At 36.4% G+C, this 26,961-nt stretch overlaps 2 protein-coding genes across 2 annotated transcripts in view; both read left to right on the plus strand.

Annotated features, from left to right (window-relative positions):
• Window positions 1-22,292, plus strand: LOC131943416 (uncharacterized). Its single transcript, XM_059303542.1, has 6 exons — window positions 1-1,215; window positions 4,643-5,079; window positions 5,728-5,779; window positions 6,875-7,354; window positions 7,548-7,724; window positions 21,628-22,292. The coding sequence occupies exons 1-6, from the start codon at window positions 312-314 to the stop codon at window positions 22,290-22,292; spliced, it is 2,715 nt and encodes a 904-aa protein (XP_059159525.1). The 5' UTR covers window positions 1-311.
• The window catches only part of LOC131943420 (uncharacterized), a 14,953-nt gene continuing 6,690 nt past the window's right edge, over window positions 18,699-26,961 (plus strand). The window contains exons 1-3 of the mRNA XM_059303545.1: window positions 18,699-18,803; window positions 21,600-22,879; window positions 25,344-25,780. Of these exons, the coding sequence (XP_059159528.1) occupies window positions 22,357-22,879; window positions 25,344-25,780 (960 nt within the window). The 5' untranslated portion in view covers window positions 18,699-18,803; window positions 21,600-22,356. The remainder of the gene's footprint in view (window positions 18,804-21,599; window positions 22,880-25,343; window positions 25,781-26,961) is intronic.

Below are 26,961 nucleotides of genomic sequence, written 5' to 3' on the forward strand. Positions count from 1 at the left end.
AGATCAAGTTTGATGAAAATTACAAACATCAAGTTTGAGATCTAAATTTCCAGTGTGATGATAAAAACCCTAAAGTAATAGAAAGTGTTAACTTTCCAATGCAAGAAAATTTCCAATTATTGGCCAATATTTTGACAAAAGCTTATCACAAAAATATCAATATAAAACCTTAAAAAAATGGAAAGAATTCTAATTTTAATGGTTCCTTTCCAGTTAAAACCACATTTCAAAACAATACAAAAGACAAGAAGCAAGTACTTGGAACCAATAGCGAATCAGGGGATGAGGACGATGAAATTACTGTCTTTAAAATGAAGCAACTGGATTTTGAAGCTGCTGAAGTTTACTTTTATGAAACAGAGTACTCTTCTTTTTTTTATGATGTTGAAGATTATGAATTTCTGATTGGAACAGGGGATGTGAAGGGAGAAAAATTACTTGTGAAAATCAAGGATTTAAAGATAGTACCAATAAAGCAAGAAATTAGTGATACTATTTCTGTTTTACTCTCAGAAGATACAAAAATCATCAGAATAAAAGAGAGAATGGTGTTGGTAGGACCCAATGCTAAGATCAAGGCTATTCAGAGAAAATTACATACGAAAATAGGAAATGAAGAGATGAATACCCCATGGCAAGATGACAAAGACACTGAAGATCATTCCTCCACTCTTGGGGCTCCATCTTATGGAGGGGCAAGAGCCAAAGATTTGACAAAACAAACAACTGGGAATACTAGACAGAAAAATCCATTTCCTGTCAAAGGCACAACTAATGAAATAATAATAGGAAAAAGAAATATATATTCTTTAAATGATACTACTTTATATATTGGCTGCACTGGATTCGAAATCTCTGTACACAAAGCAGACATCACTAAACTTAGAGTTGACTGTATTGTAAATGATGCAAACAGATATTTAAGACATGGAGGTGGGGTGGCCATTGTCATTTCAAAAGCTGCAGGTTCCCGGCTGCAAGATGAATGTGATAGGTATATAGAAGAATATAAGTCTGTTCAAGTCACTGGAGTGTTTGTATCAACTGGTGGAGACCTGCCAGCCAAACATGTCATACATGCTGTTGGTCCAAAGTGGGATGATTATGTGGATAAGAACAAGTGCACAGATGATCTGAGAAGAACAGTTCTCACTTGCCTACTGGAGGCCACAAACAGGGAAATGTCAACTATAGCTTTACCACCTATAAGTGCAGGTGACTATTTTATTTTATAACACCCAGTTTCTGTTTTGTTTACTATAAAGTCCTTAGATACTATAAATTGATTGCTACTGTCAAATAATGATTGAAATAAGCTGTACAACATAATCTACCTGCCTACTGGAGGCCACAAACAGGGAAATGTCAACTATAGCTTTACCACCTATTGGTGCAGGTGACTATTATATATATATATATATATATATATATATATATATATATATATATATATATATATATATATATATATATATATATATATATATATATATATATATATATATATATATATATATATGGTAATCTATCGTTTTGGGTACGTAAAATCGCCCGCGACTAGTAATGTGAAAAACAGGTGACTCCTTACATTTTAATAATTATTTCACATTTTGAGGAGGATTTATGTTTTAAAAATACAAAAATGGTTCCTTGTTTCATTTATGTACCTGTTTTTAAACAATTGAATTAAAACTTTTCAGTAATAAATGAAGACTAGCGATGTTTCCAACAGATGCAACCCTGCTCATTTACTATAGCAGCCATCTTGTAAAAGTTTTATTTTTATAGACTTAAAGCGCAAGATTCAGGCGGAAGTCACTCTATTTTACAAATGGCTGCTGTTTATATAGCAAATCTTGCTTGCAGACACTGCTGTTTAAAGTTAATTTCTGGCCTATATTGATATATTTAGCCATTGATTTAGGTTTATTATCCATTTATCTATAATATTTGACATAAACATATCACAATATACTTCTATTACAGCCTTGACAATGAGGTAACGTTTTCGTACATTAATAGCCGCGGGCGATTTTACGTACCCAAAACGATGGATTACCATATATATATACATATATATATATATATATATATATATATATATATATATATATATATATATATATATATATGTGAGTGTGGGTGTGTGTTTGTGTGTGTGCGTGTGTCTGTTTGTCTGTGTTTTATGCATTATTACACCTCTCATCACATCACCGTGAAACTTTGGGAAGGTGTTGAGAATATTCCTGGGGAGGTTTCTGCGAAAAAAAAATTTCAAATTCGCAAGGGTGGCGCCCCCGTAGGGCGCGATTTGTTTTTTCTCTATATACGTTATATAAAAATAAAAATCGATTGCGGTTTCACACCTATTAAAAAAATCCTTTTTAATTTCACAAGGGCGGCGCCCCGGAAGGTGCGATTTTTTTCTACATTAAGTCGATTGCCGTTTGACACCGTTTATCCGCTCGCCATGAAACTTTGGGGTGTTAATTAGAACACTCCAGGTGAGGTTTCTGTAAAATATCTTTTTTTTTAATTTCGCCAGGGCGGCGCAACGGGAGGGTGCGTTTTTTTCTCTATACACGGTATACAAAGAATAAAAGTCAGATGCGGTTCGACACCATTCATCCGATCGCCATCAAACTTTGGGGAGTAAATTAAGATACCCCAAGAGAGGTTTCTTCGAGAAAATAACATTAATTTCGCAGGGGTGGCGCCCCGTCAGGGCGCGATTTGTTTTTCTCAATATACTGTATATAAAAAAATGATTGCGGTTTGCACACCGTTCATCCGATCGCCATTAAACTTTGGGGAACTGATTAGAACACTATAGGGGAGGTTTCTGTAAAAAAAATAATTAATTTCGAAAGGGCGCGCAACGGAAGAATGCTATTCTTCTCTATATAAGATATATTTTAACAAATGAATGTCGGATGCGGTTCGACACCGTTTATTTGAGTGCCATAAAACTTTAGGGAGTTGATGAATACTTCCGATGTTTCTGGGGGTGAAATTAATTTCGCACGGGCGGCCCCCGGCAGGATGCGATTTGGCGCCCTGGTCTTTCCCGTGAGCGCTATGGCGACTACGTTGGGTCTAAACAGTGTGATAGAAAATGGATAAATAGAGCGTTACAGTGGCTCACTAAATTGAATCAGGCATGTTCGCCGGCGCCCTGGTAGGGTGTGATTTGGCTGCGAAAAAAAATTTCAGTTTCGGCGAACAAAGGCTCACGTGGGCCGCTGATGGCCAAGTATACGTTTTTTTTTAATAATCAGAAAAATTTACCAAGGTTAGATTTTTAACTGGAATGCTTCTTTTTGTCTGTAAAAAAAACCAAACAGTTTCGTCACTTTGCGAATGATGCAATTAGCATCTATTTTTAGAAGATCCAATCAGAAATTGAGATCGAGCATCTAATAATACACCATTAGTAACGCTAACAAATTGCATCAGTCACACGTATGTTTATAACACGTCAAATATTTTTTTTTATGTGTTAAAAAAATCCTGTTGATTTGTGTCACTTTAGCGAACGACACAATCTGCATCATTGTTAACAGGATGCTATTTGGCACTCTGAGTTATCCTACGAGCAATATGACGACTATGTTAGTATTAAGTAGTCAGGGGCCGTACGCGGCGCTTCAGCGGTAGTGTAATTGGCGGCTTTCGAGAGCGCCCCTTTACGTCCCTGACATATGGACGGTCACCGAAGTGTGTTCTATCTCATTATTTCGCTGAGTGATTAACGTACATTCGAGGTTTTCGTGCAGTAGTGTAGATAAACCCGTGTCCCGATAATTATAATCCAAGCGCTGGCATTGTTTACATTCAAATAACTTAGTTTTAGAAAACAAGGCCACGCCTCTAAAAACATATGATTGTTAACGCATAGATGAAACCCTTCTTATATATTTCGTTAGACTTTCTTCTATTCCCGCAGAGACGGTTGTCTGTTATGCATTATTACACCTTTCATCCGATCGCCATGAAACTTTGGGAAGTTGTTGAGAATATGAGGAGGTTTCTGCAACAACAACAAATTTGAATTTCGCATGGGCGGCCCGCCGACAGAGTCCTATTAGGTGCCTCCTGTTTTTCCGTGAGCGCTATGGAACCTACGTTCGTTTTAAACAGTGCGATAGACTATGGAGAAAAATGATAATTAAGTGATTAATTCGAGTGTTAAATAGTCTTTTAAGAGGTGCAAATCGAAAGTTTGAGGGTGGGGGGGGGGTGCAAAGCGAAAGTTTGAGGATAGGGGGGGGGGTGCAAATCGAAAATTGAAAGTTTGTCCCCGGGAAGGGGCTGACACCACACCATTAATTGCCGCTCCGTTGACACCCGACCTCGCTACGCCACTGAGCTGACTCTATTGGTGTTAGTACAGGAAATGATTATAGAAGCGTTATATATGCTACGTTATGAAATTTTAGAACTCCACAAAAGATCGTTTTTTCCAAGTTGGCTGCCGTTGCCATGGCAACCATATTTTCAGAAGAGTTCCTGATGTATGCAAAAATGTTCCCTTAAGTACCCTAACTTAGATATACACAAATAAATAAGAAAGGCTTTTTTAAAAAAAAATGTCCACTTTTTTTTCAGGCGCCTACCCTCTTAATCTTTTTTGCACCCACAGCTATATTTAGAGTCCCACAAGATCTATGTGCTGAAGCTTATATGCATGCTGTTAAAAATTATGATGCCCTCGTACAACATATGAACTTGACAGCTTTGAAAGAAATTCATTTTGTTGATATAAATGATGCCATGATTGATTCTATTAAAAAATGTTTCACAAAACAATGGCATACGGAGAAAAAATGTAAGTTCTTTGAAGGAGATTTAAATTTTGCTGTTGCTTACATGAAAAAGCAAAGTCAAGCTTCACAAGTTTCAAGAGAAAACTTGCCCAAGCAAGATAAAAGAGGAAAGCAGAATGGTGATATTTTTAGCTCACATACTGATAAAATTGGCAAGGCAGCACATAAAGCAGAAGAAGACAAAAGTGTCCTATCAAAAAAACATCCAAACAGTGAAAGAGTTTCATCATCACCCAATTCTCAGTCTTATATGGTAAGATGTGGTTCTGGTATTAAAAAGAATAAAGGTAGTTTCTTTATGACGGAAGTGCAGTTTCCTAGATGTATTTCTGTTTTGCGCATATACTATAGGTTAAAGTAACTAGAACAAGCCGTAAGGAATTGTATTATCTATAAGGCGTCAACGATTCATGACGTCACGCTTTTTTGAGGATTGTTACCCCCCCCCCCCTCCACTCCGTCACACATCGTCACAAAAAGCCAGATCCCCCCCCCCCCCCCCCCCTAAAATGACGTCACACCTCAGCCTACAAAATTGCAGTTGAATTTTTTTTATAAAACATCGATATTTTTCCAAAATCATGTCTGAACTCTGTCAAAATAGAGTATTTTAATCAATTCCTATTGCAATTTATTAAAATAGTTTTCTAAAACCCAAAATTACGTCTAAAATTCGTTTTCTAACATTGCTTTTTTATAATGCAAAGGGCTGACCTCGCACCATCTGAACCCCCCCCCCCCCCTTCCCTCATCACACACCGTCACAAAATTACGGACCCCCTCCCTCCCCCCTACGAGTGTGACGTCATTTATGGACGACCCCCTAACAGGCTATTACTAATATACTTAACTCCAGTGTTATGCCATTTTTAAAATTAAATAACATTTATTCATTTTATAGGTTCACTCAAAACCCCACAGGTTCGGGAGTTGGTATCACTGGTTCGGCGGAGGTAAAGACACATCCAACTTTTATTATTCACTATCAGATTGTGTCAGTGCGGATGATCAGTGTTTCTTCCAGACTTTTTTCTCCGGGGGGGGGGGGAGGGGCACTTGAAATTTTCGGGGGGGGGGGGGGTGGTAGACTTTCTTCGGGGGGGGGGGGGAGGGCGGACACTGTTAAAAGTATATATTTTCTATATAAATTATATAAATTTCATTTCGTCCGGGGGTGGGCGGTAGAATTTTTTCGGGGGGGGGGGGGGGCTTTGCCCCTCGAAGAGATGCCTGGAAGAAACTCTGCGGATGATGGAACTACTAAGAAATGTTCAGTAAATGCGCATATGAAACTGACGGGTCTCAATACCTTTACAAAGGTTAAGATCCGCTGCTCTATAATCATGTAAGAAAATGGGTGAATCGGCACAATAGTTTGTTTTACCTTGGGCTCTGTAAAATCAATCTACACAATTAATTATTGGCCTTATTGTTTCATACTACATATAATGTCTGCATGGACTGGAGTATGTGGGGAGGGGTCCAACATTAGTTAGCTTTTGTAGGGGCGTATTATAGGGGAAGGGTAGGGCTAAGCTCAGTGTGGAAGTCCACATTCTAAATTTTACATAGATGTGCTTATAGATTACAAAAACACAAAACAAAATTTATTTGATGGATAGAGTAATGCTCTCCCTTATAGTGCTTGTGTTGTGTCAGTACCCAGTCCAGCTGTCTTGATCTTCCAAGATTATTATCAGATACTAATCATTGCTAGTTTGATTTAAGAATATCCTATGTACTCTTAGGATACTAAACATTAAACCAAAGACTTTTGAACAATAAATATGTAGCATACTCAAACACACCATCCCAAATAAAAATGTAAATATATTTCTAAAGTTAATGAAATATAAAGTTTTGAAAAATATGTTAATTCTGTTTGTTGCTTTAAAATTTGACTAACTTCAGTTGTTACAAAAATTATTTTTTCATTTGAAATTTTTATTTTCACCTTAACACTTTAAATTCTATTTGATTTTCAGTTTCAATTTTAGGCTTATGATGTCATTCATCTTTATGTTAATACTTTTCATACTTATTCACAGCAAGAAAGTCTGAAGCTGGAAGTGATGTGCAGTTACCAATAACAGTTACAAATGAAAAGATTTGTTCATGCCAGAATAAAGGATTAGACAATTCAAAATATTCATTGTACACAAAGCAAGATAAAGATGAATTAGAGTATTCATTTAAGATACTGAATGTAAATCTGGGTGTTAGCTATAAACATGCATTTGATTTTAAACCAGATTTGATCATAACATTGGGTGATCCTCATGTTTTATTTAGTGAACACAGCGACTACCACTCAGCAAATCTATTTATACTTGACATGGGTGAAAAGATAAAAAATGTACAATCCCTAAAATTAAAGAGATCAAGTTTTGTGTTTCGGCTAGTAGTTGATGATGTAAATCAGATTTCCTTAACAGAAGCCTTTAAAAACCTGACTCAAGCAGTGAATATAATAAAGGAAAAAGTAAAATCTATAGTTTTCACCAGCAACTTCCATTCTAACCCTACAGGTAAAATTGTAACTCACAATAGTTAAAGATTTCTTCTTAAAGCAATAAGTCATCCCTAATTAATACTTAATCCTTTATAAAATTATTTAACTAACAACAATACTATTATAGTTAACATAAGATATTTACTTCTTTGAAATACGAAATTCTTTAAAGTTTCATTTATTAGCTATTTATTTTACACAAATTTCAGAAACCCATAACAAAAGTGTGCTTGACCCAACAGTTGCTAGCTTATTTGCTCAACATGTCTGTGAATTTGCCAGTGATGCTGCTAAAAAAACGAGTCCTTTAAGAGCAATCACTCTTACCACAAATAAGCTTGCAATTCCATTCATTACAGACGTGTTTCAAGCAACAAACTTTAGAGGTAAAATAGTGTTTAAATAATTATTAAATTTCTGACGATCCCTAATTTTTAAATAAAACTATGTTATGCATTTTATCAATGATAAATAGCTCTAAATTTGTATTTGATTTATAAATGATTTTTTAGTTTCCAGTTTCCTACCAAAACCTTGATATCGGCAATTAAAAAGCAGTAAAAAGGAATGACCTAACCAGGAGCAAGATGAAAGGAAAATAACTGAACATTTTTCCAATTCAAAAAAAGTATCGTGTTTTTTTAAAGGGGATATAACCACACTAGGCTCATTGTGTTGAAAATGTTTATGAGTTGTTTCCCTTGACTAGGCGAAACATCGCCCTATTACACTACACATTTTTCGCAAATCCTGGTTTATGGAATTCGTTGATGAGTTTTAACTTTAAATCTATGCTCACTGATGAATTTAATAGATGAACATTGTATTTTTTGTATTAGCTGCATTTGTTATGGTTGTAATCTTTTTTGTAACCTTAATTGTAAGCAAAGTTTTAGTTTTTGTAGCTGATAATAAGATAGTTCTTATAGATATTACCAGCTGGGGAGGGGAGAGGGATATGTTGTGATTTGTATTTTAGTGCACCGCGTGGGTACGAGAGTATGCGTGTCGTGGAATGATTTATATTAATAAAAGATTGTGAAAATGTGACAAAATACGTAAGGATGTGACGTTTGAGAGAGATGATCTTGTTGCGTGGAAATAGTTTTAGATCAGTCTTCGTCATGTTGTGAACTGTAGAACTATTCGTCTGTCTTCGTGAACATAGTCATGGTAGCCTATACGTTGTGAAAGTGGCCGCCCGTGAATATTTAGCCGTGCAATAAACCAAAAATTGAACCAATGCGGTCCTTTTCAGTGATTCATATCAGAATCTGTTTGTAATAGATTGAGATAATTGTGAGGTCAAGGGAACTCACTCTTCTGTATTAGTATTATATTTATATTGTTATCTTGAGTGATGTCCCTTACATGTTATGTATATAGAGTCCTTGCAAACACGTGACCTGAATCACGTGATACCTGCGTCCGCCGCCACAGTGGTGTACACCAGACGTAAACACAATCAGCTGTTCGCCCGCGCTGGACGTGTTCACCAGCGCTGGACGTGTTCACCGTATGTAAAGAATCGCGCCGCGGAAAAGGAAAAATACGTTAAAAAACTTGAACTCTTAGGAATTGAAGATCCTTATACAGTTATTGACAGTTTCGTGGATAATATAAATATGTGGCCGAAATTTCTAAATAAAAATACTGTTAGTAATACCGTTTGCGTTTAGAGTTTAAGTAGTTTCGTCATATGAAAGGACTCTATAAGTGTCTCGTCACTTCCGCCCTCTCTCTCTTTCCTCATGGTGTGAATAAACTACTGTTAACAACCAATGTGGCTTCTCGTCAGTGATTCTAATCTATCACATTGGCGACGAAGGATAAATAATCTACTAGAAAGAGCACCTACTTACGCAAAAAAGAGGTTTGCTAGAGCTTATTGGCTAAGTATTTCTAGAATAATGGCGCTGTATGGCCAAATAAAAGAATTTGATTCGAATGATGAAATCATTCAGGATTACCTAGATAGGTTAAGCTTTTACCTTGAAGCAAACAACGTGACGATAGAAGCCAAAAAGAGAGCTGTTTTGTTAACAGTCATAGGGCCTCAACAATTTAGGCTACTAAAGGACTTATGCGCACCAGCTAGTCTAACTACCAAGAGCTTTAACGAGCTGAGCAAATTGCTAACAGACCACCATGCGCCTACCCCATCAAAGTTTCTATGTCGAGCTAGATTTGACGGTAGGACTCGTCAACCAAACGAGTCAATATCAGAATATGTTGCTGCTTTACGTCATCTAAGTGAATTTTGTGAATTCGGCGATACGCTGTCTGACAGACTATGTGAAAAGTTTGTGACAGGTGTAAACAGCCATGATATTCAAAGAAAATTGCTGCTCGAGTCAGATCTAACATTAGAAAAAGCAATACAACCAGTGGCGGAACTAGAAAAAAAAGGCCCCCCCCCCGCAGAATTTTTTTTGGGCCCCTATATATATATATATATATATATATATATATATATATATATATATATATATATATATATATATATATATATATATGGAAAACAAGGGTCGCTCTATTTTTTTTTTTAAATTTCCATCTGGTACACGAATAAATCAGAGGTTTTCCAACACACGAGCTGGCCCCTTTCAGTTTACCAAGTGAGAAGCACGGACTCTCTAAATCTAGTCCAACACACCAAACTGACGCCGATTTTTGAGGCTTTCATCAAAACGTTATCAACCGTGTGCCCTGTTTTCCAGAAGTTGAATTAAATGTTAACAATGTCGGCAGTTCATTTCTTGGATCTTAGGGCGCGGGTTTGTCCACACTACCAACTAGACACGCCAAGGCATGCTGTAAGTCCCTCGGCGACGGCCCAGGTGTAAGGGGAGTCACGGGGCTCTTGGAGCTACCGGTTACATTACTGCCCGGGTGATGGGTGCAACACATTGTTTCTTCCGGCAGAGCTCCCCCCCCCCTCCCCTCCCCCGAAAACAGTCTATCCTGGAAGAAACATTGGTGCGACACCTAATTAAATTTAGTCATCGAGTGTTGTAGCGAGACTTATTCCTAGTGTTGTGGGAACTTTTAAACGACTGTTTGTGGGGGCCAACCTGCTCATATGTGATGCGCTCTGGATGACACTGACGCCGGTTGTATTCAAGTAGTAACCACATCCGCTTATGCAGGATCACGGGGCGCTAAATCACATATTTCCGTTAGGAGTCCCCACTCCAATATGTACAAATGTTAGGTTTATGACAGAAACCTTTGCGGGGCTGTACTCAACAGCTTCCCAAGTTTTCATGGCGATTGGTTGAATGATGCAGTAATGCATAATAGACAGAAAAATGTTTTTCACATGTACAACTGAATGTGGCCAGGTCACGCGTTGGATAACCTTCTGATTTAGGGGAGGGGGGGGGGGGACTAACAAAAAGCCAGACCCTCACACACCCCCACCTCAATGACGTCATTTACAAATAGTAATTGACTATTAATAATGTTCAATTAATTCTAAACGTTCTAATTAATTTCTAAATTATATAAAAAATAATCTTACCTGCCCTGTTTTGTGAATTAGATGTGCCTAATACTATGAAAGTAAATTAATATCTGTTGACTAGATCTAGTGCTGTCTAGTGTCTGACAAAATGTGCTGAAGTGGTGAATCGTACGGTTAGGAAGTAGTTCATAAACGATACATTTATCTCCTCGATACTTGTGAGGTTGAGAAAGAGGGATGGGATAGGGGTCGGCTCGGGAAAAAAACTTGAAAGAGACAACAAAACGCCTTGATCTATGTACGTCAGCATCGCCCATTGGAAAACTTACTCAGGGGAGATAATTCCAAGTATAGGCCTTAAAAGTTTACTATGATATTTCTTGTAAAAGCAAAAACAAGTAAACGTATATAAAACTGAAGTTTCTAGTATTATATTATTTTTTTATTATTTGTAGGATACAAGATAGTACAGGATACAAATTCAACCACTATCACAAACACATATTAACATTGAAAAATGTACAATGGATTTCGGGTCCCTTATCAATGCCGCAAAGAAGAACCGCGCATCATGAAAGCCCACTTCATATGTAGCGGCTTTTCGTGCTATGAACTTTGTTTTTTTAAAAAGAACTTTGCCGGCGACAGCGTGTGTTTGATTGTAGGGAAATAGAACTCGGCCTTGACGATGGTTTAAAAATACAACTATAAATAACTGTTTTAAATATGTAAAAAAAATTGTCGACAATTTTTGAACCCCCTTTTTGGTCCCCATCCCCTGCCCCATCCGCCACAGTACACTTTGGAGGATCGGTCAAACAGTTACGTGTCCTCTATTTAGCTATCAAAGGGGGAGGGGGGGGGCAACGAGTCAAATAAGTCATTCAAATTTGAAGAGCTGCCTATATTTTACACTGTAGTTTGTGTAATGGATTTTATCTTTTGCGGAAGAGCGTGGTATAGTGACTGTAAAATAAAGATAATCGTACCGCAGCTACAGTGTTTTTCTTTTACAAACCAAATATTAAGGCAAAAATGCACGAAAATTAAATTCAAAATTTTAAAAAATATTAATTTTGGTCAGCCGTGGGCCCCTAAACGGCCTGCCCCCCCCCCCCCCTCCTGCGCATTGCGGGGTCTGGCCGGACTGTAATTCCGCCCCTGTTCATCAGGTAAATGAACAACTACTGACTAGTGTCTTTAACAAAATGTGCAGAAGTGGTCAGTTTACAGTTCAGTAGTTCGTTAATCTATGCATTACATCTTATTGTAAGAGTAAGGGTGTGGTGAGGGGTAGAGGTGAGGGGTAGGGGTGAGAGGGGGGAGGGGAGAGAGTTGGGAAGGTTCATTGGAAGGGGACAAGAAAGCGCCGATAAACATCTACATCAATAGTGTCGACTGTTTCCGGTCGTCTAGAAGACCAGGATAGTCGCCGCAACATTTCCCCAGCCCGATTTCAAAGCGTGTCGGCACAGTCAAATTTCAGATGCTTTGCTGAAGGGAGATAACTTAAACTTTTACAAGTTTATTGATACAGTTGTTAAAGTAAAAATTAACGCAATTATAAATGTATGGGATCGAAATAAATAATTATATTTTTTGTAGAATTCAGGCCAGTAGTTTAAACACACAATCATAGATTTGTATTTTAATAATGTAAACAATATAACAATGCTTTTTTGTTCTCCTAATCGACGCCACAAAAAAGAACGGTAGGCTACGTCTAAGAAGTTGTCTATATGTCTGGCGGTCTCTCGAGCTATAGTCTGTGCATTTTTCTCAAAGACGTTTGACGACTATCGTGTTTGTTTGTAACTGTAGAAGAAAGATAACTTGACCTCCACCTAATTTATTTAAAAAAATTTTTTTTTTTAAATAATTTAGCCAGGATTTTTGGGCCCCCAATCAGTCTGGGCCCCCCCGCATTGCGGGGTCTGGCGGCACTGTAGTTCCGCCCCTGAATACAACTTGCAACTTCATTCCAGCAGTCATCTGATGCGGCGAGATCTTTAGCACCTTCAGAGATCCATGCAGTAAACAGCAGGTTAGTCAATAAACATCAACCCCATCAGAGCATTCCAACTTATGCTAAACAGCCTGCTCATTCAAATCCTAGATCTAAATCTAGTAATAATTATCAAAAATGTCATCGATGCAAAGGTCCCCATGCATCTCATCGATGCAAGTTCAAGTCTGCAACTTGTTATAAGTGCAGTAAGCAAGGTCACATTGCCAAGGCCTGCTTTGCAAAGTCTTCGTCTGTTGCTAAATCTAGCCAGTCAAGACAGTACCGCAACCAAAGGCAGCACTATGTTAACTCTCACCAAGACTACCTAACCCAACCAATGAACCACTCTACCTGTGAAAATGCTCAAACTGATTCGCAGCCGGATTTCAACCTGTTCTCTGTGAAATCAATAAGTCATGCTCCCATCAATGTACTAGTTAATATCAACGGTAAGAGCATCAGCTTCCAACTTGACACTGGAGCATCTCTAACAGTCATAACAAAGAAAGATTTTGACGCTGTCACAGGAGGATCAGTGCCTCTACAGCCATGTCACAAGTGTCTAACAACATACACTGGTGACAATGTTCCGGTAATAGGAGAGTGTATGGTTCATGTAAGTTATAATGGTCAAAGTGTTAAACTTCCTCTTCTTGTGGTTGAAGGAAATGGACCACCATTACTAGGTAGGAACTGGTTAAGTGATCTTAAGTTAAATTGGGAGAGTATGTGTTCATTGAAGAATGTAAGAGAATCTAGTCTTACTTCAATAGATAAAGTAATATCTGAAAATAAAAGTGTTTTTGGCAATTCAGGTTTACTAAATGATAGAACAGTGAAGATAAGCATTAAAGACACAAATCCAAGATACTGCAAAGCTAGAGTTCCACCTTATGCAATGAGGAATAAAATTGAAAATGAGCTAAGTAGATTGGAATCTAATGGCATCATAAAGAAGGTAGACTATTCCGATTGGGCAACGCCCATTGTGCCAGTGTTAAAGAAGGATGGTTCTATAAGAATTTGTGGAGACTATAAAACTACACTGAATAAGCAAATAGAGCTAAATAGGTACCCTATACCTAACATTGAGGAAATTTCTTTGAATTTGGCAGGAGGAGACAAATTCACTGAATTAGACTTTAGTCATGCTTACACTCAACTAGAACTGCATCCAGATTCAAAAGTCTATACGACAATAAACACACATAAAGGACTCTACCAATATGAAAGACTATGTTTTGGTATATCATCCAGCCCTGGAATTTTCCAAGCTGTCATGGACAGTATTTTTAAGGATATTCCAAATGTTTGTGTTTACTTTGACAATGTGTACATAACTGGTAAGAATGACACTGAACATCTTAAAACACTTGATAAAGTCTTAAAAGTAGTTGGTGAAAAAGGTTTAAAGATAAACAAAGATAAATGTCAATTCATGCTGACAGAAATTAGTTTTCTTGGTTACATATTGAGCAAACAAGGCATCAGACCTCAACCTGAGAAAACAAAAGCCATTAAAGAAGCACCCAAACCTGAAAATACCCAACAACTAAGAGCTTTTTTGGGCTTAATAAATTACTATGCAAAGTTCATAGGGAATCTGTCTGGTAAACTATCACCACTGTACAAGCTGCTACAGAAAAATGCAACTTGGCACTGGGGTAAACAACAAGAAGCTGCTTTTAATACAGCAAAAGAAGCTTTGTCTTCTGACACCTTACTAACTCACTATGACCCAGGGAAAAGACTTATATTAACATGTGATGCTTCACCAGATGGTGTAGGAGCAGTCTTGTCCCACATGGATGAGAAGGGTGACAGACCCATTGCTTTTGCCAGTAGATCTTTGAACCAGGCTGAGAAAAATTATTCTCAGTTAGATAGGGAAGGCTTAGGCATCATTTTTGGTGTTAAGAAATTTAATAAGTTTCTGTTTGGTAGGAAGTTCACCATCTTTACAGATCATAAACCATTGCTAGGTTTATTTGGAGAAAACAAAACCCTACCTGAGCATGCCTCACCAAGAATTCAAAGATGGGCTATCACACTAACTGCATACAATTATGAATTGAAATACAAACCTGGATCTGAGAATAGTGCAGATAGTCTTAGTAGATTACCTTTAAAAAACCAAAGCCTTAGCTATATACCAGAAGATGTATTTGTTCTCTTCACTATCATGGATAACTCAAATATAAATGTGAATGATATTAAAAGAGAAACACAAAAAGATGAGTGCTTAATAAAAGTATATGAGTACTGTAAGAATGGTTGGCCTGAAGAGTCTGTGAATGATGACTTAAGGCCATATAAAATAAGAAATAAAACCCTTTGTGAAGATAATATAAAAGATGGAGAAGATGCAGTCCATTATCAGTCAGAGTTGCCTAAACAAAGTATTTGTAACTTAATAAATGATTATGGTGATATGGCAAATTCAAATGCTTTTAAAGAGAATACATTAGTAAGAAGGAATGTGATCATCAAACAACTTTGCTAACATCATTAGCACTTACAGAAACTAAAAGGGTAACATCAAAAGAAAAGAAAAAAAGATTTTTGCCATTTAATACACCCACTTCAAATACTGGATCACAGTTGCAAATTGATATGGTCCAGGATATTACTTGTAAACAGTATTTTTAGTTACAAAAAAAAGCACTATCAGATTACCTGAGAAAATTGATCAATCAAAGAAATCTATGTCAGTCAAGGATCTGAATAACAGCATAATACTTCCAGATGCCAATTCAAAAATAGTTCCATTAAATCATGACAAAACATGCATTGAAAGAGAATTTGGTGTTAATGAGAATGTGTATCTAAGAAATTATGGGAGAAAGGAAAAATGGATACCAGGTCAAATTGTTCAATGTACAGGACCTGTGCCTTATAAAGTTAAAAATAACTTGTGCAGATAATAAGTGTGAATCTGTCAATCCCACCAAATCTGAACAGTTCACACCAACTCAGTTTGTTCCACAACCAAGTTCTGTTGATATGAGTGAACCAAGTTGTCTAGAGTCAGAAAATGTAAATTCTGGAGTTAATGATTTAAATCCTAGACCTCCTGAGATAGAGAATCCAAATGGTCAGAATATTGAGTCACCAAATCAAAAGCCACTGAGAAGGTCAAACAGGACAATCAAAGTCCCAAATAAGTTAGACCTATGATTTTAAAGGTCAAAAGGACTTTGACATCATTGTTTGTATTTTAATTATGTTGTAACATATGGTGCATTGTTTGTAAGGATGTAATCTACCATAGTGTTCATGTTACAATATAATTGGTGATTTTAGGATACTGTAAATTGTTCTATTGAGAGATGTGTTATTGTGTTCTAAGGGTAAAGGGATGTAATAGATTGAGATAATTGTGAGGTCAAGGGAACTCACTCTTCTGTATTAGTATTATATTTATATTGTTATCTTGAGTGATGTCCCTTACATGTTATGTATATAAGTGTCTCGTCACTTCCGCCCTCTCTCTCTTTCCTCATGGTGTGAATAAACTACTGTTAACAACCAATGTGGCTTCTCGTCAGTGATTCTAATCTATCACACTGTTGGTCATTGTCTTTAGATCCACGTGATCCTACAAGGTCGACCCCGTCCCAGACCCGCATCACAACATCTTTGTGGGTCAAAATAACGTGAGTTGGGTACCCATCAGAGCTGGGTGAACTCACTGACGCTCTACTGACTTGAACTTGGATTCGAACTCGAGACTTTCGGGTTAGCAGTCTAGCTGTCAACATTTAGTAGACACGTTATATTTAAATCATTTTTTATGTTTCGCTATATTAAACCACTATAACTGTAACAACATTATGTTATAAACATTGAATAATACTATCATGAACTCAAGTTATTTAGCGCCCTAGGCAAAACTTATTAAAAGCGCCCCCCCCCCCCCCGCAATTTTTTTCGTGCCCCGTATTATCAGAGGCTTAGCGACCCTTCCCGGCGCCCGGGAACAAACTTTCGATATGCACCCCCCACCCCCTCAAACTTTCAATTTGGTTTTCCAACCCATTTTGTCGCCCCCTACGGACAGCGCCCTAGGCGACCGCCTAGTTCGCCTTATAGGTAGCGCTGGCCCTGGATAAGTCTTTCTTCAGAAGGGAAAATAACATATAGGTCTAGTATTGTGCAGTGGCTCTTTTGTCACCGAAAAAAAGATTGATTGCGTCTGGAAAAGACGGGTTCTAAGCCTGGACAGCAAGTTGACACGATTATCAGGCCTCCTTTTTCACAAGAGGCGTCCCCTATAGAAATTCGTATAAGCTGTGCAGCAAGGGCTGGCTGCCGAAGGTCTCTACTATGGTTTGTTTTCGGAATTGCTGCCCCCAAGCCTCATCTTCCCGGTGGTTCGAACTCTGGACTAAACTGGTTAGCAGCCATGAGCTTTCCCCTTCCGATGATGATGAGAGTTGAATACACAAGGGGTATCAACGTGTCCCAGTAACTCTTGAGTTTCCTCAAACCATTTTACAGGATTACTTGTAGACAGATGCATTCCATCAGGTTTATGTCCTAACTAGCAGGAAGTTGACATGTTAAACAATATCTACATAAATGAATGTACAGAAAAAAAAAACACATAACATTCTCACAATACTTATGTTCGGCACGTGCGGAAGTTTTACTTAAGTTTTCCGCGTTTTGTTTGACATACAGCAGTTGTATTTAAATACTGGGTAATGAGACGAGAACAAATACAGGTCTATTTTAATACATCAGGTACATTTAGTTAAAATAGAAATATCGAGAGGAAAATCATAAAGGTGATCAACGTTTTTTCCTACTTTATCAAACTTTCAAATTTTCGATTTGCACCCCCCGCCCCCCCCCCCCCCCTCAAACTTTCGATTTGCACCCCTTACAGACATCTTGGAAAAGTTTAGCTCCCAAGTAATTTTTAGAATAGATAGATGTAACCGAAAATATCAAATCCCTATATCTGTTTAGACCATACTGCATGTAAAGGAATTAGTAATTTTGCTGCATGTTGTGAGAGGTCTACTAACAAATCTTGTGAACGTCCACAATGGGGGGGGGGGGGGGGGGGGGGGGGTCTAAAATTCCAAATGTTTGTAGACGTCATAAATGGATGACCCCTAAGTAGCGAGTAGTGTTTAAAAACAAAAATCGGGGTTTTCCTAAATGGGCAAAATACGAAAATAGGATCATAACCATTAATTCACTTTCGAAATGCTCATTGTAATCTAAAATAAATATAGATCTAGCTAGATCTATTACAGATACAATTTTGTGTTGTTTTAAGTCTAGAATCTAGATCTAGATTCTGCTATTCAATAGCCTATTGGACTAGAACTAGACATCTAGAATCTATAGTCCAGATCTTTCAAAGGGGCATTCATTCACGCATTAAATTTTTTTAAAGTATATTAAGTTAATATAAAATATAAACTATAAACACTAGAGAGTTAGTCACATGATAATAAAATCCCCCAAATCTTTAAATAGAAACTGGATTTAGAGCTGGTTTCTGAGAAAAAAGGAAGTTTCACTATTACATTTTTTTACTTTTCCCATACGTGTAGGTCTTCTTAGATCTAGATCTAGATCTAGACCTAGATCTACATAATTTCTACAAGTGTCTAGTATATTATTATTAATACTCTTAGCTCTTTTATTAAATTTTAATCTTTGTTTATATTTTTTAGTCTAGTAGTAGATTCTAGATCTAGAAAATCTAGTTCTAGTAGCTAGCTAAAGTAGCTATGATATCTAGATACTAGATAATCTACTAGATTAAATCTAGTGGTAGATCTACAGTCTACACTTACCTGTAGTAGCAGTTTATTTGAGTTTATTATTTATTTTAGTAAATTTCCATTTGAAATAATCATTAATAATCAAACAAACATTAATTAATAATAAAAAAAATAACCACCTCTTTCAAGATTTAGTCTACAAACAAAAAGCAATATGACGTCACAAGATTTATGTCACCACGGCATTGTATGTATAATTAATTAATTATTATTACATATAGGCCTATTATAATCTTGATCGTAATTATTAAATTAACTAGGCCTATAGTAATTAATTAAATTAATTATTTTATTATATATTTATATAGGCCTATCCTATAAATAATAGCCATAGCCATTCTATAGACCTATGGCCTACTCTATATTTATTATTTAGTTAATAATAATATTATGAGTAGTTTAGTAGGCCTAACCAGAGGCGTAGTGAGGGCAGTGCTGGGGTGCGGACCACACCGGGTGACACCATTTAGGGGGGTGACGCCAATGCACAAAATTGCAAAATGTATTGGAGATAATGCTCTTTTGCCAGTACCATTAATGATTAATTAAAGTTAAATAGACTTTTAAGTACAAATCGACAATTATTACAAGAGGGTAGGGTGACACCATCACGTAAACTTGCTAACGAAAAAGAAAACATACTAGATACAACTGTATTATTAACAGAATATATACAGACATCGTTACTATATATATATATATATATATATATATATATACATATATATATATATATATATTATTAAAGTATATATATATATATATATATATATATATATATATATAATATATATATATATATATATATGTTTTTTGTGGGGGGGGGGGGGGGGTGACACCACTGAGTGCTGACACCCGGCCTAGCTACGCCACTGGGCCTAACTAAGGCTTATATATTACTATTTATAGTTAATATAGTTAATAGCCATCATAGGCTATGGATTGGATATGAATATGACATGCTTTACTTTGCCATAAATCAAATAAATACAGGAGATCGATGTGGTCTGGTCGGTAAAGCTCATGCTTGCTAAACCGAAAAGTGTCAAGTTCAAACCCTTGGGCAGATATGGCTTGTTAGCTGGGGACAGCCACTCTTCTAGGAGAGACAACTCCAAAATCAAACAACTGCTGCCTTGTAGTTTATTCTTGGTTGGACAAAGGCTATGGTAGCAAATCCAAAAAGAAAAGCCGGCTAAAATCCGAGTTAATGGCCTAAAAGGCGCATAACCAGTTGACACGGAAACTTAATTTTGATGGAGGCGTGGTCCAGTCAGCAAAGCTAATAATAGTTATTAAATTCGAAAAAGTCTCGAGTTCAAACCCTCTGGCAGATAAGGCTTGATCCCTGAAAGACCCATTAAATATTTAAAAATCGTGTATGGTGTTATTAAAATCGATATGGTAATAAAAATCTAACTGTTCGGTTCTTTGTTTCTTTGTTTTACTAAAGATTGGATATATTTTAACTAAACAAAAAGCCAAAAACAGTTCAGTTGTTTACATTTTGTCACTGAAAATGTACATAAACATGACATAACTAGGTCATGTGGTTTAAAAATTTTCTATTTTATTAAAAATTATATCTGCCAAGTTTTTAGTATAAATTATTAGAAAGTGGTGTTTTCAAAAGATTGTTCATTGAGTTTTTTGTTCAGCCATTTAATGCTTGTCTTACAAAAGTGTAACTTCAGGTTATAATTTAAGCTTGGTGAAAATAAATAGAAATTAGAGCCTTAAACAAAACAAAATATTATCAAGTTCTCAGCATTCACAACTTTTCTCTATATCATCATCATTTTTTCTTCACTCCTTGCTGAACATAGGGCTTCTTTCAAAGCTTCCTCTTTGACCTGCCACTCTTTTAAGCTGTTTCTATTTTCTTCCTATCCTTTTTGCCTCCACCATCGAGCTATGTTGCCATGTCTCACTTGCCCTGGGGGGGGGGGGGGGGGGGGGTCCACTCTTAGGCCTGTCTGGCTCTAATGCCATCATTCTTTCTAAGTGTATGCTATTTCCTCTCCATGATTTTCCTTTCTATTGTTTCCTGTCCACATATCTCCCAAAGTTTCACATTTTCTACCTTGTCTTGCCATTTTATTTTTTAATATTCTCCTTAGGCACCTATTACTATAAGTGTGGGTTCTTTTGTTGTGCCCTCTGATGTTTTTCATGTCTTGGATTCATGTAGCAGGACTGCTTTTATGCCTGAATTTAAAAGGTGTATTTAGCTGTGTTTTGGGATGTCTGATGACAAATGTCTATTGAATCAGGCCTATCTGTGTTTGTTATATTCGTCTGTTCTTCCTGACACATCGACCACACTTTTGAGATAAATAAAGCTTGTTTTTTGTTTTATATCTGTATTTTTTTATGATTAATTTTTAGTTTTTGTCATTTGGTGGTTTATTCTAAGTCCTACTCATTTTCTAGTATCATTCAAAACTTTGACTTTCTGTTATAACTGATTCTTAAAATATTACATTTCTGATATATTTTTTTTTTACAGTCGCAATTAAGGCTAAATTGACAAAACTTGATTTTTATTCATGTCAACAATAATGATGAAATGATTCTCATTACTTATTGAAAGTTATTTATACATTTTAATACATGGTTATTTTTGTATCTTTTTATTTAAGTCCCTTTCTTAGTCCTATATAACAAATACAGACATTATAATTGATTGTTATTATCAAAATATGTAAAACAAAATTCCAGCAGTCATTTGACTATTTATTTTATGGAAGTAAAAATATAAACTCATCTAAAGTACGTTTTTGCTTTTTTATAGAAATAATGATCAATGAAGTTAAATCCAGCCCTAGTGGTGGCACGTCTTACATACTAGCTTTACAATGTTATTGATAAACATTACCGGTCATAACATATTTTGTTTCTCTAACTTTGAGCCAATCATCATCAACTTTGTATCTAATAAACATTAAACCACTTATTACTTCTTCTCTATGTTTTCTTTTAGATTAAAACATTTAAAATCATTTTACAAGAAAAGATCAAGTTTGAAAAAGATGAATTAAAGGATATTTTAGATCTAAATTTCAAGTATAATGCTGAAACACCTGAAGTAATAGAAAGTAAAGTTTTCCCAACAGAACATAATTTTCAAAGACTTTGCACAATCTTGATGAAAGCCTATGGAAAAAAACACCAATACAATAATGCATCAGCAAATTCCTCAAGAAACTTTCAGGAAAATGATTCAATCTCATACTTAAATGATTCTTTGCAAGTAAAAATGGATAGCAATATTACAGGAAATAAAGCCTTTCAGAACTACACAGCTGTAGAAAATGAAAGAAATGAACAACATCATGAATTTGAAGATGGAGATGAAGATGTGATGACTTACTATCCAATGCAAAAAAATATTTTTGATGCAGCCCGAAGCTACTTCAGTGAAACAGAGTACTCTTATTTTTTCAAAGATGCCATTGATCATGAATTAAAGTTTACACCTAAGGATGTGAAAGGAAAAGAACTACTTGTAAAACTTAAAAATTTAAAGGTAGTACCAATTGAAGATGAAAATGTTGATGTAGTAACTAGTTTGGTGTCAAATTATACAAAAATTATCAGACACAAAGAAAAGCTGCTGTTGGTAGGACCCACTGATGAAGTGATGTCCATTCAAAAAAAAGGTAAAGAGCAATAAAGAGGAAGCTGTGCCCTTTTCAGATCATAAAATCAATCAAGTCTTTTCTACAACCAAGGGAAAAATGTTAGGTGGAGTAGCTACAGCTAAAGAACCAAATGTAAACAGGGTAATGGAAGGTTCTTATCAGCAAGATGAAAATTATGAACGAAGGTTAGGGAGCAGGTATATAAGGAATTTAGATGAATATTCTCCTATATATATTGGCTGCACTGGAGTCGAAATCAGCGTATTCAATGCAGACATCACTAGACGTGAAGTTGACTGTATTGTAAGTGCTGCTAACAAACATTTAAGACATGGAGGTGGTGTTGCTAGAGTCATTTCAAAAGCTGCAGGTTATCGGCTGCAAGATGAATGTGAGAGGTATATAGAAGAAAATAAGTCTGTTCAAGTCACTGGAGTGTTTGTATCCACTGGTGGAGACCTGCCAGCTAAACATGTCATACATGCTGTTGGTCCAAAGTGGGATGATTATGTGGATAAGAACAAGTGCACAGATGATCTGAGAAGAACAGTTCTCACTTGCCTTCTGGAGGCCACAAAAAGGGAAATGTCAACTATAGCTTTACCACCTATTAGTGCAGGTGACTATTATTTATATATATATATATATATATATATATATATATATATATATATATATATATATATATATATATATATATATATATATATATATATATATAAAGCAATTTATATCTGTGAGTGTGTGTTTGTGTGTGTGTGTCTGTTTGTCTTTTATGCATTACTACACCTCTCATCACATCGCCGTGAAACTTTGGGAAGGTGTTGAGAATATTCCTGGGGAGGTTTCTGCGAATTTGTTTTTTCTCTATATACGGTATATAAAAATCGATTGCGGTTTCACACCTATAAAAAAATCCTTTTAAATTTCACAATGGCGGCGCCCCGGAAAGGTGCGATTTTTCTCTACATTAAGTCGATTGCCGTTTGACACCGTTTATCCGCTCGCCATGAAACTTCGGGGAGTTAATTAGAACACTCCAGGTGAGGTTTCTGTAAAAATTCTTTTTTTTTTTAAATTTCACCAGGGAGGCGCAACGGGAGGTTGCGGTTTTTTCTATGCACGGTATACAAAGAATAAAAGTCAGATGCGGTTCGACACCATTCATCCGATCGCCATTAAACTTTGGGGAGTAAATTAAGATACCCCTGGAGAGGTTTCTTCGAGAAAATGCGTCAGGGCGCCATTTGTTTTTTCTCAATATACTGTATATTTAAAAAAAATGATTGCGGTTTGCAGACCGTTCATCTGATCACAATTAAACTTTGGGGAGCTGATTAGTACACTATAGGGAAGGTTTCTGTAAAAAATAATTTTTAATTTCTAAAGGGCGGTGCCACGGAAGAATGCTATTCTTCTCTATATAAGATATATTTTAACAAGTGAAAGTCGGATGCGGTTCGACACCGTTTATTCGAGTGCCATAAAACTTTAGGGAGTTGATGAATACTTCCGATGTTTCTGGGAGGGGGGGGGTAATTTCGCACGGGCGGCCCCCGGCAGGATGCGATTTGGCGCGTGAGCGCTATGGCGACTACGTTCGGTCTAAACAGTGTGATAGAAAATGGATAAAATGGGGCGTTACAGTGGCTCACTAAATTGAATCAGGCAAGTCCGCCGGCTCCCTGGTAGGGTGTAATTTGGCTGCGAACAAAAATTTCAGTTTCGGCGAACAAAGGCTCACATGGGCCGCTGAGGGCAATGTAATAAGTTTTTTTTAATAATCAGAAAAATTTACCAAGGTTAGATTTTTAATTGGAATGCTTCTTTTTGTCCGTAAAAAACCCCAATAATAACCAAGTGACGAAACTGTTTGGTTTTTTTTTAAAAAAAAACGTATGCTGTAAAAACATTTCTGTAAAAAATAATTTTTAATTTCGAAAGGGCGGCGCCACGGAAGAATGTTATTCTTCTCTATTGAAGATATATTTTAACAAATGAAAGTCGGATACGGTTCGACACCGTTTATTCGAGTGCCATAAAACTTTAGGGAGTTGATGAATACTTCCGATGTTTCTGGGGGGGGGGGGATTAATTTCGCACGCGGCAACGGTTGCTATTTTATGCATTATTACACCTGTCATCCGATCGCCTTGAAACTTTGGGAAGTTGTTAAGAATATTAGGAGGTTTCTGCAACAACACAAAAATTGAATCTCGCATGGGCGGCCCCGCGACAGGGTTCTATTAGGCGCCTCCGGTTTTGCCGTGAGCGCAATGGCACCTACGTTCGTTTTAAACAGCGCAATAGACTATGGAAATAGAATATAGAAATATTCTTTTGGAATTTTCAAAATTTGGTATGGCGAAATTCTATTGAAATTGATGCTAAATTTAATGGTATTTCACCATAAAAAAAGTTTGAAAAAAAAATATTTCTAGCGGTTTCTCTGTTACAAAAATTAGCCAGCTGACTCAGTGGCGAGGGGGGGGGGGGGGCGAGGGGTGCTGACCACACCGGGTGACACCATTTAAGGGGGTGACACCAAGGCAAAATATTACAAAATATATAGAGAAAAATGATAATTCCACTTAATCAAGTGATTAATTCGAGTGTTAAATAGTCTTTTAAGAGGTGCAAATCGAAAGTTCGAGGGGGGGGGGGGTGTAAAGCGAAAGTTTGAGGGGGGGGGGGGGGTGCAAATCGAAAATTGAAAGTTTGTCCCCGGGAAGGGTCGCTACGCCTCTGGGGGCTGACACCATTAAGTGCCGCTCCAGGTGACACCCGACCTCGCTACGCCACTGAGCTGTCTCTATTGGTGTTAGTACAAGAAGAATAAATGATTATATAGGCAATATATATGCTACTTTATGAAATTTTAGAACTCCACAATAGATCGTTTTTTTCCCAAGTTGGCTGCCGTTGCCATGTCAACCATATTTTCAGAAGAGTTCCTGATGTATGCAAAAATGTTTCCTTAAGTACCCTAACTTAGATATACACAAATAAATAAGAAAGGCTTTTAAAAAAAATGTCCACTTTTTTTTCAGGCGCCTACCCTCTTAATCTTTTTGCACCCACAGCTATATTTAGAGTCCCACAAGATCTATGTGCTGAAGCTTATATGCATGCTGTTAAAAATTATGATGCCCTCGTACAACATACGAACTTGACAGCTTTGAAAGAAATTCATTTTGTTGATATAAGTGATGCCATGATTGATTCTATTAAAATATGTTTCACAAAACAATGGCATACGGAGAAAAAATGTAAGTTCTTTGAAGGAGATTTAAATTTTGCTGTTGCTTACATGAAAAAGCAAAGTCAAGCTTCACAAGTTTCAAGAGAAAACTTGCCCAAGCAAGATAAAAGAGGAAAGCAGAATGGTGCTATTTTTAGCTCACATACTGATAAAATTGGTAAGGCAGCACATAAAGCAAAGGAAGACAAAAGTGTCCCATCACAAAAACACCCAAACAGTGAAAGAGTTTCATCATCACCCAATTCTCAGCCTTATATGGTAAGATGTGGTTCTGGTATTAAAAAGAATAAAGGCAGTTTCCTAGATGCATTTCTGTTTTGCGCATAACCTATAGGTTAAAGTAACTTGAACAAGCCGTAAGGAATTGTTTTATCTATAATGGGTCAACCATTCATGACGTCACGCTTTTTTTGAGGATTTTTACCTCCCCCCCCCCTCCCCTCCGTCACACTTCGTCACAAAAAGCCAGACCCCCCCTAAAATGACGTCACACCTCAGCCTACAACCCCCCTCAAAATTGCAGTTGAATTTTTTATAAAACATCGATATTTTTCCAAAATCTTGTCTGAAATCTGTCAAAATAGAGTATTTTAATCAAATCCTATTGCAATTTATTAAAACAGTTTTCTAAAACGCGAAATAACGTCTAAAATTCGTATTCTAACATTGCTTTTTACTTTCTCGTATATACGAAGTATAGAAAAAGTATATTAATCGTGCACAAAAATAACATGAAATTTTGACAGTTTTCACCGTTTTACTCCTCAGTCCTTCATCACATCCGGAGTATAGAGGACTTATTTTAATCAAGCAAAAATTATAAATACAAATATATAAACATTTTGGCGTTTTATGCGTTATCAAGTCGTAAAAACTGGACTTTGCAATTCTGTCCGTATGTCTGTGTGTGTAAACACGATAACTTGAGTACCGTTACAGCTAGGTTGATGCAATTTCATATATAAGTATTTTATCAAAATCGTAGATCCTGATCAACTTTTGAGCGATTTCCGATAACCGGAAATGATACTTTTTCTACTTTGAATTTTTAAAAAGCCTATAACTTGAGTACTAGTTCAGATAGATAAATGAAATTTCACATGTAAGTAAAAGATCTAAGTCTCTACCTTCTGTCAAATTTTGAGTAATTTCCGTTGATTAAAAGTTATAATTTACGCTATTTCCGATTTCTCAAAAAACGAATGTAAATTTATAAAGTACTAATAATATTCCGCACTATTATGCACGTTTTATTTGGCGTTCACATGTGTGCAATTATTTTTTCTACGAGATTTTATTCTATTTTAAAAAGTTCAAGTATTTAAAATGGATTAAAATTCATGTCTATATCCCGAGTTCCCATCCTCTGTTGTTTTATAAAAGAATATTCGAGAAAGTTTAGGGGAGATCGCTACCGGTTTATTTATAATGCAAAGGTG

The sequence above is a fragment of the Physella acuta genome, unplaced genomic scaffold (assembly GCF_028476545.2).
Source record: "Physella acuta isolate Inbredline_101_S28 unplaced genomic scaffold, ASM2847654v3 ptg000455l, whole genome shotgun sequence".
Classification (NCBI taxonomy): Eukaryota; Metazoa; Mollusca; class Gastropoda; family Physidae; genus Physella; species Physella acuta.

What these genes read in the sequence shown, in the direction of transcription:
- LOC131943416 (XM_059303542.1), top strand. Translation starts at nt 312, where the DNA reads ATGAAGCAACTGGATTTTGAAGCTGCTGAAGTTTACTTTTATGAAACA. An exon ending in TTTACCACCTATAAGTGCAG is followed by an intron (nt 1,216 to 4,642) that starts GTGACTATTTTA and finishes TTGCACCCACAG; the next exon opens with CTATATTTAGAGTCCCACAA. An exon ending in CTTCCATTCTAACCCTACAG is followed by an intron (nt 7,355 to 7,547) that starts GTAAAATTGTAA and finishes CACAAATTTCAG; the next exon opens with AAACCCATAACAAAAGTGTG.